Below are 15,323 nucleotides of genomic sequence, written 5' to 3'. Positions count from 1 at the left end.
TCTAGGGCTCTTACTAACAGTGCTGTTATGAAAATACTTAAAATGTATCCTGGTACATATATATGTGAGTGACTGCAGAGTATCCAGCAAATATCTGGGCCATAAGGTATGTACAATTTCAACTTTTCAACAGCAAATGTTTTTCAAAATAGCTCTATCTAATGTTTTCTTCATTACATCCTCAATCTAATTGCAATGATAGTATAGGGTAGAAAATCAATGCCTGTGGGAAGGAAAGGCTGGAGAGGAGGCAGGGTAGGGAAGAGGAAGAGAAGCAGCAAAAAAAGGGAAGACATTATGGTACATCCCAATGCTTTTGTCGGGGAAGTAAACCAAATGTCCCAGGAGTTCCACCTCCTAGTTCAGTAGGGGCAGTCTGCACCAGGCTGAGGGATAAGCCACCCACAGCATGGTGAGGCTCACTCGCTCTCCCTCAAGCAGTGCCGGTATGAGAGTTGCACCTAGGGTTTTGCCCATTCAATGCACATAACTCAGCATAGAACACACCAGAATCAAGACAGAGAAAGCAGTGCTCCAATCTCGGAATAGCTTTGTGAAAATGAACAGCAGTTTATACAACCAGTGTCCACTGAGGTCATTTAAATATTTTTTTTTTCTTCTGAATTTGGAAAAATTAAAAAAAAAAAAATTCAGGGGAAATATGGATCAGGAATCAATCCCTAGAGCACGCAGCTACCAGCTCTGAATGCTCAAAATGGCAGTTTCTGATAAAGCAAAAACTCTTAATGAGATCCTGTCTCTGAATTATTGACCGGGTAGGTATGGCAAATCTTGCCTAATTGTTTTCATGATGGGAATTTAATTAAAGTGTCTTTGAGGGGAGGGAAAAAGTTCCACAGACATTCTTGCTGTGATGACATCTCAGTTCTAATCACAGTGTTCAGGACCTTCTCCTGTAACCACAGTGACAGGGTGCACCAAAGGAAATGCAGCGTCTTCAGGTCACTTCAGGCCTGCTTACTCCCTGCACTGTTCCCTGGGGCTAACACTGCTGTGGAGACTGCCTGGCTCATATTTGCACTCCACAACACCAGACTGCATGGTCTCCCAGCACTGTCAGGCTAAACCCATCTCTAAAACTGCCTCAGAGAACCAATGAAATTAGCAGAGGTCTCAAGAAATGCTATGCAGTTTTCAGCCTTAACATATACACAAATATATTTCTATATAATACATTCTCTTGTGCAGATGTGCAAGTGTATGGAGATAGATAATAGATGATGATAGATTCAAAGACAGAGATAGTAGAATGAATTACAGAACAATGATTAAGGATGTGGTTCCTGGAATTAAACCACTTGGATTCACATCTTATCTCATCTTTCCTACCCACCCACATAGGTAAGTTCCTGAAGCCTGGTCTTCGCTTTAAAATGGGTTAATAACTATTTCATGATTTGTCCCAAGTTTGAAAAAGGTAATCTGCATAAAGCACTCAAAGTATTATAAGCACTCAACAAATGTCAGTAAACAATACTAACACTACTAGTCTTACTAATAATCCTATTCTATCACCATCCCCATTATTAGTCCCATTAATAGTAAGAGAAGCACAGAGGCTGAGAAATTAAATGCCTACCATGCAAATCCAGTTGCAAGAACTCCAAACTGCTTATACTTCAGTAACTTTTGGGTGGCCCTCAATCACCATAAACCACTTGTCAACAAGGTAATGACAGGCCCTGCAATTCTGGGAATCCTCCCATCTTCCCAGCCTCCTCCCTGCCATGCCACCAACCACATCATGTTCACACTCTGAGACTGTGAGATCACACACCTGTCCCCACTCTAACCTGCTCTCCTGGAGCCTGTTCCTGATGAGCTGATTTTTTTTTTTTTTTTTTTTCTTCAGTGCTGAGGAACTGAACCCAGGGCCCCACACATGCTAAGCAAGTGATCTACCACTGAGCCACATTACCAGCTTTGAGCTGATCTTTTAACCCATGGAAGATTCATGGGTAGCCACCTAATTGTTAACAGCGAGCATCAGCAGGCAACACCATAACATTAAGGAATAAATCAAACGGTGGAATCTCAGAAGCCCAGCAATTTAGGGCAGGTATATATTTTAGAGTTGTCTTGTTCCATCTCTTAAAATGTAGTATTTAAGAATTGAGAATAACAACAGTTAACACTTTTTAATAGCCTATCATTGTAAAGCACTGAATCAAGTTTTTTATACACATGCATTTTAGTTAATTCTTTCAAATTTATAAGATACATAATACTAAACTCATTTTACAGATGAAAAAACAGAGGCTCAAGGAAGCAAACTTGCTTAAGGTCACACAAAAGTAAATGGCAGGGTCACTATTTAAAACCACAGTTAACTAGAACCCATGTCCTTTCCCACAATTCTGGTACCTAGAAATATGTCTATTCTAAGAAAGTTTACTGGTATCCTCAGCTGGTGGGCAAACCTCCAAAACATATAACAGTTTGTGAATTGGCCCAGCTACAAGCTTATCTCTGGATATCAGGTCCACCAGTGCAGGCACCCCACTCAGGGTTGTGTTCATGAGAAGCTATGTATGGGTCACAGAGGGCTCAGCATTTAGAAAGGCCACACACTTGGTTGAATACTCTAATGTCACTGTCTTGAAATGTAAGGGCTCTGCATTGTCATCTTGCACTGGGCCCCACAATTAAATATCAGTGCTCATGATATTATTTCAAGTACAGGTCTATACACAATTGACAAAGGCCATGTCCCTGGGAAGTTTTCTGGAATGCTTAAGAATATGTGCTTCAGTTTACAAATATCTAACGAATGTCTCAAACAAAATCCCTGAACCCATAAAATCTACTTCTAATAATACTGTATTTCACCACATAATCATTGTCACCATATTAACATGTGTTCATGAGTATTCCATGCATTTTAATCTTCACCAAAGACAGTTCACTAATAAAAATTTTTTTTAAGTTTTTTAGTTGTAGATAGACACAATACCCTTATTTTATTTATTTTTATGTGGTGCTGAGGATCGAACCCAGTGCCTCACACATGCTAGGTGAGTGCTCTACCATTGAGCCACAATCCCAATCCAATAATTTTTGAGTAATACCAGCACAATTAAAAAAAAAAAAAAAAAAAAAAAAGCTTTACATAATGGTCTCACCCCATTTTTTTACAAAAAAAAAAAAAAAAAATTGGCATAAAACCTGTAATGATTATGTGGTGAAATATAGTATGTCCTAAGAAAATAATCTTAGATGATGGCTTATACCAACCTATAAAGAGATTCATCACATCATTTTATATAGAAGCTAATGCCCAATAACTAGAATACTTAATAAAACACACTAGAATAATTTTATACAATGAATAGGTCCAAACAGTCATTAAAAGATGACTAAAAAAAATGATACTATGGACTACAGGCATAAAAGAATATGTCTGTAATCCAGTGATTCGGGAGACTGAGGCAGGAGGATTACAAGTTCAAGACCAGCTTCAGCAACTTAGTGAAGCCCTGTATCAAAATAAAAAATAGGAATGGGAAGTGGCTCAGTAGTTAAGTACCCCTAGGTTCAATCCCTGGTGCCAAAAAATAAATAAAAATTATAAAGGATTGGGAGAGTAGCTCAGTGGTACAGCACCCCTGCATTCAATCCCCAGTACCACAAAAAATACAAATAAATAAAGCAAAATAAATAGATAGTCCCCACTGTAGTGTGAAGTTAATGTAAAAGCTGGAATACCACATATGGTACAATTCCACATTTGTATGTTTGGATGATTTTTCTGCAGAATAAGTAAATCATCTGCAGCAACTACAGAACACTCACACAAAGGAATGCTATGCAGCAACAGAAAAAGAACAAACTGGTAACACACCCAAGGTGCTGCTCACAGACACGATGCTGGCTGTGTTTCCTCTGGGGTAACTGGCTAAGAAGGAAACACAATCAAAGAGGACATGAGCACGTCCCTGTTTTTTCTTACAAGTATTTTGTAACGATTCTGCAATGAATATGAAATCAATACCTGTGAAAACATATGAAAGGTTATTTAAAATATTAGATGGAGAATTCTTGGAGTGGCACCCATCCCAACTAGACCTAAGTGAGGCTGGAAGGTTTTCCTCTCTTCACACAGAGACTGCTGAATCACTCCAGAGCTAAGAGGAGAACTGAACAGGACTAGCTAGGAATTACCAACAAAACTCCCCTCGATGCCACACCCCCTCAGGGTCAGGCACACAGGAAATGAAGCAGCCTTCACCTGAGTGCAGACACATCAAAATACAGCCACAAATGCAAACCTGGAACTCAGCTTGCCAGTTTTCTTCTCCATCTCTTTACATAGCTACCAAAATCGGCCCTGATGGCAGTTACACTCCCAGGTGGCAAGCACAGACTGACAGAGGAGGTGGAGCCAAGTCTAAGTAGACTGTCATCAGGTTCCTCTCTATTGTCTCAAGATCTTTAGGTTGACCAGGCATGGTGTCACACGCCTGTAAGCCCAGCAGTTCCTGAGGCTGCTGCCGGGAGGATTGCAAGTTCAGGGCCGGCCTCAGCAAATTATCAAGGCCCTAAGCAATTCAGTGAGGCCCCATCTCAAAATAAAAAATATAAAGAGCTAGGGATGTGCCTCAGTGGGTAAGCACCCCTGGGTTCAATCCCTGGTATCAAAAAATAAAATAAAATAGGAAAAATGGCATGTCTGCTATGTAAAATTCTGTGAGAATGCCACAAAATGTTGACATTACTCAGTCTCCCTTAAGTCTCCCTTCCTCATCTCTTATTTCCATTGATTGTTCCTCTAACATACATTCAAGAGGGGCCTCACCTGAATATTGCTAAACTTTCAGCATTGTGCTCCTGCTGATAAGTGTATACTGTTTGCTGGAGAGTCAGATTATCAACGGGTCATGCTTTATAAGATTAACAGGAACTTTGCAAAAAATGGAGTTCTAGAAGGCATGCCAACAGCAGGTTTGCTTATCACTAGGACCTCAGGATATGACTAGTTATCACAAGTTTCCAAATCTACCTAGAGCTTCACCTGGAACGAGCCCTGATTACAAAACTAGAAGCACCATGATGCATCTACATTTTAACCTTCCCCCTGAACCTTGCACTAACCCAGAACCCCAAACCAAAGGACAAAGGAAGATGAAAAAAATCAATAGTCATCCACTATGATATTTCAAAAGCTTTTACTCATAAATGCCATAGAATGCTTTCTTGACTAAACATCATTTTTTCCAGCTCAGTTATCACCTCCCTTTTCAATAAATGGCTTACTCAACTTTTCAAAAGTAGTGCCTTTAAAAAGCCACCCCACTTTGAAAACAACATTTATTCACCATTAATTCCAACAACAACTTATATTTAAGTGTTTTATGCTCTCCACGAGTACAGCATTCCATTTATTATCTTATTAAATCTTCACACCACTCTGTAAGGGAGCTGAAGCCAACTCTTCCCAGGCCCAAAGAGCACATAGGTGACCAAAGAGAAATCAGGATATTGCAAAAAAAGGGTGCCAGCTGCAGATCTGCTTATCACTATGACCACAGAATACTGACAAGTTAGCAGACATTTCCAAATCTTACTACACAACAGGTTCACTGGCGCAGTCATGTGGTACCTGCCCTCATATTACTGCTTCAGGTCTCCTGCCATGGCATAGCCTACTAATCATATCAGAAACTTCCCAATGTGCACTTGCCCTTGTCCAGTTCCATTCCCTTTCCCTTCCCTCCCTTCATTCTCATTTCAGTCCAGAAGGAGCGCTATCTAGATCCCTGTGAGCATTCGTCATTCATCTGACAAATGACCATGAAGCATCCTCTGTGAGCCAAAGACTGTGCTAGATAAAGCAAGAACTGTGACCTCAGGGCACAACCACCAGACAGTAAGTACAGGAGAGAAAACCAGAGAAGACCCTGATTGTATGAATACAAATATCAAAAGGCAAATGAGCATCTTCTGGAGGACAGACTTATGGAGCCAAAAACAAGGCTCCAGCCCAGATGTCAATCTGTACAGAAGGCCTTGCTGCTCTGCATGGCAGTTGTGGTGTTCAGCTACCATTCCATCACCCACTGGTGTACTGGAAATCAAGGTCAATATGAGCACAGGGAGTCATGTTTGGGGTGAATACAGTGGTATTTATTCAGGCTGTTAGTTTACTACACCCTCAAACTCTTTAGTATCAGGTTTGTGTCTTACAAATAATGCCTAAGTAAAGTCAGCAGAGCCAGAGAATGTTAATACTTCAGCAAAAGCAAGTTGGAGGTCAATCAAAAAGGTCAATGCCTAGAGAAATAAAGAAGAAAAAGACTCAAGACAGGAAAAAGATAGACACACAAAGAAAAATGCCCCCAAATTTGCCCTTGAAACATGGAAATTATACTGTTTGCAATCTATAAGATAATTACTTGAGACTTGTGATGTTTTAATCCAGAAATTCACAACTAAAAATTTCAAAAAGTTACAAACCTATTTATTAGAATGAAAAATATTCATATGAGTCACTTCACTAATAATGAAAAATTTACTGAGCTACAGGAGGAATTTCACTGGTATGTTTGTAAATGTGGAACCAACATTCAGATGGATCTATCCAATGTTATTGACACACACTCTTCTAGACTTAACATTTTCAATCTCAGAAGAGAGAAATGTGAGCCATCAAAGGAAAAGTAGAAGTCCTCAGACATGGACAGTGAAGGCGTGGCCGTAGGGAAGCTACGCCGAGTATGGAAGGGGGGTGATCTTGTTACACAAGCAAAAAGTCCACACAAAAAACAACAGCTCTGCAACATCAAGATCAGAGGAGGACTCCCCTCATGGTGACAACTAGAAGATACAAGGAAAGCCTGTACTTGGTACAAAAGCATACAACTATGGTGAAAGGGCAGGTCCAGGGAAACAACTTTACACAAAGATTAACTTTTAGAAGTATGTTACTCGGATAAAGCCTTAACTAACAAAATCAAATCAAAAGCACAATAATACTATTCCACACTATGTGTAGAATTAAAAAAAAATCTATTATAAGGAAGAGAAGAACAAGAACCCAAAACTGACTAATAAATTTTAAAGAACAGATGCAAAGAGAAGACAGTATGAAATTAAAAAGCCTATCTTAACCTGGCACAATGGCACATGCCTTGTAAACCCAGTAGCTCAGGAGGCTGAGGCAGGAGGATCACAAGTTCAAAGCCAGCCTCAGTAACTTAGCGAGGCCCTGAGCAACTTGGTGAGAACCTATCTTTAATAAATTAATAAATAAATTAATTAATTAAAAATGGGCTAGGAAGTGGCTTACTGGTTGAATGCTGCTGGGCTCAATTCCTGGTACCACAAAAAAAAAAAAAAAAAAAAAAAGCCTATCTCAAAATCTCAAAATGTAAGGTTTCAGGGAGAAGAAACTATAACTTTCTCCTAAAAAAAAAAATCTAAAATAATACATTCCATTTTCCAAAGTAAAAGCCTGTACCTTACTCTACCTAATAAATAAAGCACATTCTCACAAGAGCTGACTTTAATTAAGATTCACTTTTCTATTTTCTGATTTCATCCAAGTGTCCTAAGGCAAAGCAGAGCTTCAGCCTACAGACCTTCAGGTCATTCATCAAAGCGAGCCTTGTGGTGACCCTGGACCTGCAACCACCAGTCACTATAGGAACCAAGAAAAGAACTAGAAATACAAAGGAATCCTGCCAAATGCTTGCATTAACCCCTGAATACTATTCTCTCCAGGGCTTAAATTCCACTCTGGACTAAAATAGAAGGTTCTTACTCCTTTGAGTCTTGAATTGGAAGCTCACAATACCTGTGGAGATAGTGTACTGAGGAAATGCAAAATCTCAACATGGAGCATGTTCTTGTGGTATAATGGTAAATAATTATAAGCACTGTTTCTACATAACAAATGAATATTGGGTATTAGAATCAAAGTCGCAGGAATTTTTAAGATTCTGATAATAAAAACAGCAAAAGTAATAATATCAGACACGGACATTTACTGACTACCAGAGACTGGTGCCACTCCAAGCTCTCTCATGTACTATTTTAATCCTCACGATAATACTCCAAGGTAGGGATACTATTCCCATCATACCAGATGAGGAAACCAAGGCATAAAGAAGCAATAAACTATGCAAGGCCATACAATTATTTTCAGAGGTGGGATTTCAACCCAAGGATCTAGTCAGTTACTGGGACACATGAGACCCTGTACAGGCCTGGGTGAGCCCAGCTGACTGTGTGAGAAAACAAGATCAGGAAATTCTTTAATCAATGAGTCAGACAGAATAAAAAAAAGGGACCATGAGGCTGCCTACTTCTTGCTGGCTCTCCCGTTCCTGTGTGGCCTGATCACTAGTACAGAGATGTCCCTGTCATTTGCAATAACGAGTTTCTGTTACTTCCAATGCAAAACAAAGACCCCAAGTACCACGGTGAAGAGAAAAGAAGGAGAGAAAGAAAGGCATGTGGTGCCTCTTCCACGTACTCCAGAGAGGGCGCTGACCTCACGCTAGCCCTGGGGACAGGTCCTGACTGGCCAGGGCCTCTTGGTCCACAGCATTCCTCTGATCACTCTAATTGGTCTGAGGGGAGCAGGGACTCTAAGTGGACTCATTTGGTCTCAGAGGAAAGGGCTTTTCCCCCATGTTGGGAGACAGGTTCTCTCCCTCTCACAGATCTTTTCCTCTAATGTGGACAAAGAGGCATGCTGACCCTGGACACCATAGGAATCCAAACTCCGGGTGGGACGGGGGAGGATATACAGAGAAAGGTAGAGCCAAAAGAATAAAAGTATGGGAACACAGCCCACTTCGTTCTGAGATGAAATGATTCCTGGCTGAGAGGAAAAGCACGCTACCTGTTAACAGCACAGATTCTGAAGCCAAAGTGACGCGGCTACTCACAGTCATCTTACCCTGTATAAGTTACTAGCTTCTCTAAGCCTGAGTGTATAAAACAGGGACAATAAGAGTTCAAACCTGGGAGTCATTTCAAGTATTAAATAAGTTGATATATTTACACCTACTGTATACAAACCCACATGCATGTGCGCACACACACACACACACACACACAGCCCTTAGAACAGTGCCGGACATATAGTAAACCTATGTAATGGAGGGTTGTTACTGTCTGAGTCATGGATTCTGTTATTTGCAGCAAAAAGCAACCTACTCGGTACAGGAGAAAGGATACAGTAAGTATCGGAAGACCTATCTGAGGCACAGTGATAACCTGGGCTCTGGAAGAGTTATAGATGAATAAAAAAAAAAAAATAGCACATCACTCCATCTTCCAAAATGAATGGAAATTCCATTCCATAAAAGCTACAGCAGGAAAATGTCAAATAAAGTTAGTAGAGGAAGAAAGCACATTAGAAATATCCAGTTGGCATACGTGTAATGCCAGCTACTCAAGAGGCTGAAGCAGGAGGATCTCAAGTTCAAGACCAGCATGAGCAACTTAATGAGACCCTGTCTCAAAATAAAATTTTAGAAAAAAAGGACTGGAATATAGTTCAGTGGTAGAGCACTTGTCCAGAATGCACAAGACCCTGGGTTCGATCTCAAGGTCCATAAAAAAGGGAGAGGAGAACTATCCAGTTGTCTGAGAAAACAGATGGGGTAACAACCAATGTAGCTCTTGTCCAAAAAAAAAAAAAAAAAAAAATGTCACGCTGTGGAGACTTCAGTGCAAAGCCAAAATCAGATCTCTGTGAAGAGACAAAGAGCAAGGCTAGTCATATCTACAGAAATCGATTTCAAGGCCATATCTGAATTGAGCCAGTAGCCCATGCACAGGGAAAGTGACATCTGGTTTCTTGTCACATACCCACACCTGCTAACCAGCACACAGCTTAAAGGTCTAATTTTAGGTTCAGGAGCCATGATAAATTGGGGAGTTGTTTTTTTTTTTTTTTTTTCCTTTTGAAAAAACTGTCCATATTTCATCTTCTGGGTGCGCTGGCTGGTCATTACTCACATTCTCTGGCAAAGGAGGAAATAATGTACCTTTCTTTCTTTGACATCCTCCACTCCCAGACTACCCACTCACTTAGAATGCCTGCCTAAATGCCTCTAAAGCCACATCAAGAGCTAAGAACACACACTCTAGAATCCAGTTCACAGCCTCCTGCACAGCCGCCCTTGTTCAGAAAACTTCCTGTGGCCACTTGCTGATGAAGGACAAAACCCATTCTCCATACCTAGGACCCAAAGCACTCTGCTGACTCAGATAAGCCCACCTTTTGTAAATTTCCATATTCCCTCCTCAACCCCTTTGTTCAAGGTGAAGTCTATACCTGGATTCACATTTTGCCTCAGAGATTTACCAACTGTATCACCTCGGGCAAGTTATTTAACCTGAGCCTCAAAAGAAGCACATAAAGGATCTAGCTTAGACCCTGATGTCCTACTAGGTATCAAAAAGTATATGAGTCCTCTATGTGGGTGATATAAAATACAGTGTTTTTGAGTGAATTAGGTCATAACAGACAAAAGAAAGAAAAAAAAAGGGTTAATTGGTCAAAAGTTTTTATAAATCAGACCATAAGTGCCAAAATTAAAAATGCATATAACCTTGACCTGGAAATTCCACTTTGCTCAATCTACCTTAAAAGGTAATTAAGTGTAAAAATACAGACTCTAGAGATTTTCATTACAGCACTGTTTGTAATAGCTAAAAATTCATTTTAAAAAACCTAAGTGTCAATTAGGAATTGACCAAGAAAATTATATAAACAGATTTTATCTCTAGGTAAAGAGAATTTTTTTCTTTTTGTTCCCTGAATTAATGGATATTTTTTACAAGAGGCATGTATCATTTTTCCAATATCAGAATGACTATTTTTAAATATTTAAACAAACACACACAAAGAGCCAGGCACAGTGGTACATGCCTATAAACCCAGTTACTGTGGTTGAGGAGGGAGGATCTGGTTAAGTTAGTGAAATCCTATCTCAAATAAAATTAAAAGTGTGCATACATGCACACATACAACACAAACACACACACACACACATACACACACACACAGGAAAAAGTTCCTAACGAATGCTTTCCCAGGATTCTCAGGAATAATTACCATTTTACTCTAATGACTAAAGGTTTGGTTCAGCTTTTAAGACTAGCTGATAGCCCAAATGCAAAAATCAAGGCTAAAGTAAAATAGATGAAATGGAAGACTTTTTTGTAGAAAATCAGATAATTCCATTCTTTTACAACTTTTACAGGAAAAAAAAAAAAAAAAGCTCTATTCTCCAGTTACGGCCTTTACACTTAATCCCAACCGTCTATGTCCTATGTGAGCTCTTGCCGTGAGGAAAACTAAGAAATAACAACCAGTGGGTATTCCAGAGCAAATCCACCTGTGATACTAATAAGACCTGACATTCTCATTCATTCAGTGGGCTGCTGGAACATCCCAGAATTATCATTATATGGCTAAAGCTATGGGAGCAGTAATGATTTGGAAAAGTGCTGGACTTTAGGAATGGATTTTAGATTTGGGCATTTTAGTTATTTGGGCTTGAGAACTCTACTATTTCCATTAAAACGACAGGTGCATTAAAAAAAAATCAAACCATACAGAATAACAAAAACACAGTAAGTTATCCTCTGAAATCACAATTCAGAGCAATAATTACTCTTAACACATTTAATGCTTATGACGTTTCACTTTTGTATTTAAACTGATCTCAATGGAATTAATTATTTCTTACCCATTATAGTGGTAAAAATTTAAAAGCATGTCAATATTAGGGGCTGGCCATGTTGTAGCAAAATGAAAATTCTCATGTGCTATTAATGAGTGCAAATTAGTGTCTTAATAATACATGGGAGGACAATGAGACCCAATCTGTACATTATGGACTACAGGTCTGTTCTCCCACCTCCCCCAGAATTCTTTTTGAAACCTTAACCCACCACGTGATGGTACTGGGAGATAGAGCCTTTGGGAGATAATTAAATCTATAGGAAGTGAAAAGGGAAGAGTCCCAATCATGAGATTAGTATCTTTATGAGAAGAGAAAGAGATCAGAGCTTGTTTTCTCTACCACATGTGGAGATGACAGAAGAGAGTGATCTACAAACCAGGAAGTGAGCACTCACCAGACCTGGATCTGTAGGTGCCTACATCTTAGACCTCCCAGGCTCCAGAACCGTGAGGAATTAACATGCATTGTTCACGTCACCCAGTCTATGGAATTCTTGTCACAGACACCCAAACACTCATGTCCTAAGAACCAGCCTTATAATTTGTTCTCAAATTGAGATATAATTCACATACCATAAGATTCACCTTTTTTTTTTTTTTTTTTCGGTCCTGGGCATTGAATCCAGGGGTGCTCAATGACTGAGTCACATCTCCAACCCTTTTTATATTTTATTTAGAGACAGGGACTCACTAAGTTGCTTAGGGTCTCACTAAGTTGCTGAAGCTGGTTTTGAACTCACAATCCTCATGCCTCAGCCTTCCCAGCCACTGGGATTACAGGTGTGCATCACCACACCTGGCTAAGATTCACTTTTTAAAGGTGTACAAATTAGTGGAATTTAATATATTCAGAGAGTTGGGCAATCATCCACCAATCTCAGAACATTTTTATAAATTCCCTCAAAAAAATTCCATACTCATTAGCAGTTACTCCCTGTTTGATCTCACTAGCCCGTGGCAATCACTAGCCTACTTTCGAACTCTATGGATTTACTTTCTGGACATTTCAAATACATGGATGTTCCACATGATATGTGGCCTTTTTAACTGGCTTCTTTCACTTAGCATAATATTTTTAAGGTTTTTCCAGGTCATAACATAAATAAGCACTCCATTCCTTTTTATGGCTGAATAGTATTTCATTTTATGGGTATATCATATCTCATTAAATATTCATCAGTTGCTAGACATTTGGCCTATATCCATATTTTGGATACTATGAATAATGCCACTATAAATTTTGGTTTTTGCATGGACATGTTTTCATTTCTCTAGAATATACATCTAAGGGTAAAATTTCTGGGTCAAATGATAACTCTATGTTTAACTTTTTGAGGCATTAAAACCACAGTGGTTGCATGATTTTACATCCTGTCAGTAATGTATAAAGGTTTCAGTTTCTCAACATCCATCCCAATACTTGTTATTGTGTGATTTTTTGGTTTTTTGCTTTTATTTTTTTTTGGTACTGGAAATTGAACCCAGGGGCACTTAACCACTAAGCCACATCCCCAGCCCTTTATATATATATATATATATTTATATATATATACACACACACACACACACACACATATATACACATATATACACACATATATATAATATGTATATGTATATAGTGTGTGTGTGTATATATATATATACTTTTTTTTTAATTTTGAGACAGGGACTTGCTAAGTTGCTTAAGCCCTCACTAAGTTGCTGAGGCTGGCTTTGAACTCACAATTCTCCTGCCTCAGCTTCCCAAGTTGCTGGGATTACAGGCATGTGTCACCATGCCAAGCTATTGTATGTCTTTTCAATTATAGCTATCCTAGTAAGTGTGAAATGTATCTCACTGGGGTTTATTATTTGCATTTTCCCAATAATCCCCATAGATTTTGTGTGGTTATTGGCTATTCTGTATCTTAAAGAAATGTCTACACAAATATCTTGCCAATTTTTTAATTGGACTGTCCCTTTATTATTCAATTGTACTAATCTTCTACATATTCTGGATTCTAGACTCTTATCATATATATGGTTTGCAATATTTTCTCCCATGCTCCTGATTGACTTTTTACTTTCTTGACAGTGTCCATTTGAAATTTAAAAGTTTTTCATTTCAATAAAGTCAATTTTATGTTTTTTTTCTTGCGATGCTTAGTCTCCTATTGTCATATTTAAAAAAAAACTGCCTAAGATCACAAAAATTTACACCTGTTTTCTTCTAAGTGTATTACAGCTTTAAATTTTTCATTATTTAGATCCTTTGATCCATTTTAAGTTAATTTTTAACCTTTTTTTAAGATGTTGATGGACCTTTATTTTATCATTTATGTATATGTAGTGCTGAGAATCAAACCCAGTGCCTCACACATGCTAGGCAAGTGCTCTACCACTGAGCCTCAACCCCAGTCCCCATTTTAAGTTAATTTTTATATTTGATATGAGGTAGGAGTCCAACTTCATTCTTCCATAAGTAGATATTCAGTTGTCCCAGAACCATATGTCAAAGAGAATATTCTTTCTCCTGTTGAACCGTCTTGTAATATATAATTTTTAAATATATATTAAATGTGCAATAGCTTAATTGTAGGAGTAGCAAAACTATATATGTTCATCAAGACTCATAGAACTGTAAACTATGAGTAAATTTTACTGTATGTAAATAATATCTCAACAAACCTGACATTTAAAAATTCTACTTAGAGCAGTGCTCACATATAGCATAAGGGGTCACATATAAGGAACATATACTTCACAGGTATTATATTCTTGTTTGTAACAGAGAGAAACTAGCCACCATCTGAAAGTCTATCAAAAGAAAAGTAACTAAATAAAATGTAGAATAGTCATAGGATTGAATCCTACGCAAAAGAATAAGTTGGATATATACATACATATATGTCTCAAATGGATAAAGCTCAAACATTCCATTTAGTAAAAAAAAGTTGTAAAATAATTTACACAATATAAAATCATGTATGTAAAAACAATATATAAAACTATATATTTGACCTTTATGAATATATTATATAAGTGCCCTAAGGCATCTGCTAAAGGTCTGGATGAATATTCTACAAACTAAAAATACTGCCTCTGGAGAGGCTGACAAGACACCAGAAGTAGAAGAGATGATCAGAAGAGTTAAGCTCTATCATCTTTCCTCCAAAGAAACATTTACCCAATTATTTCTTATATGATCAAAAAACTATGTGGGATTTATGGAGTTGTAAGCAAGCAGCAAAGTCAGAAGTACAGAATCATAGTTTTTTAATGTATGTACTCATATGTGCATTCCTGTACCCAAAATACACACACAGACACACACGTGCAGAGGCGACCTTACCAATTTGGATTTTCCATGCTTTCCCGAAAGACAGACTCTTCCTTCATGGATGCATACTGTGTCCACGTAAGGCAGTGACTCCGTATAGCCATGTTTCTTCCCTGCGGATTGAGCCACGATTCCTCTTCTAACTGGATACTAGGGACCTTTAAAATGCTCACCTGCCAACAGAGGAAGGATGGTTTTCTCAATTTAAGAAGAGTAAGTGATGTAGGGAATTGAGAGCTGCTTTCAGTCTTGGGTAATAAAGAGGCCAAGAGCCCC

General features: G+C 38.5%; 1 protein-coding gene across 4 annotated transcripts in view; it reads right to left on the bottom strand.

Moving 5' to 3' along the window:
• Positions 1–15,323, bottom strand: part of PRELID2 (PRELI domain containing 2) — an 86,560-nt gene that overhangs the window by 55,092 nt on the left and 16,145 nt on the right. For 3 of the 4 annotated variants that reach the window (XM_079145482.1, XM_079145481.1, XM_079145479.1), the window contains exon 5: positions 15,060–15,215. In XM_079145482.1, coding sequence (XP_079001608.1) covers positions 15,060–15,215 — 156 coding nt within the window. Of the gene's footprint in view, positions 1–15,059; positions 15,221–15,323 lie in introns of all 4 variants that reach the window. The other variant, XM_079145480.1, reaches the window with a different exon arrangement.

Source organism: Sciurus vulgaris (genome assembly GCF_902686455.1).
Source record: "Sciurus vulgaris genome assembly, chromosome: 6".
Classification (NCBI taxonomy): Eukaryota; Metazoa; Chordata; class Mammalia; order Rodentia; family Sciuridae; genus Sciurus; species Sciurus vulgaris.
This window is presented reverse-complemented; position numbering and strand designations above follow the sequence as displayed.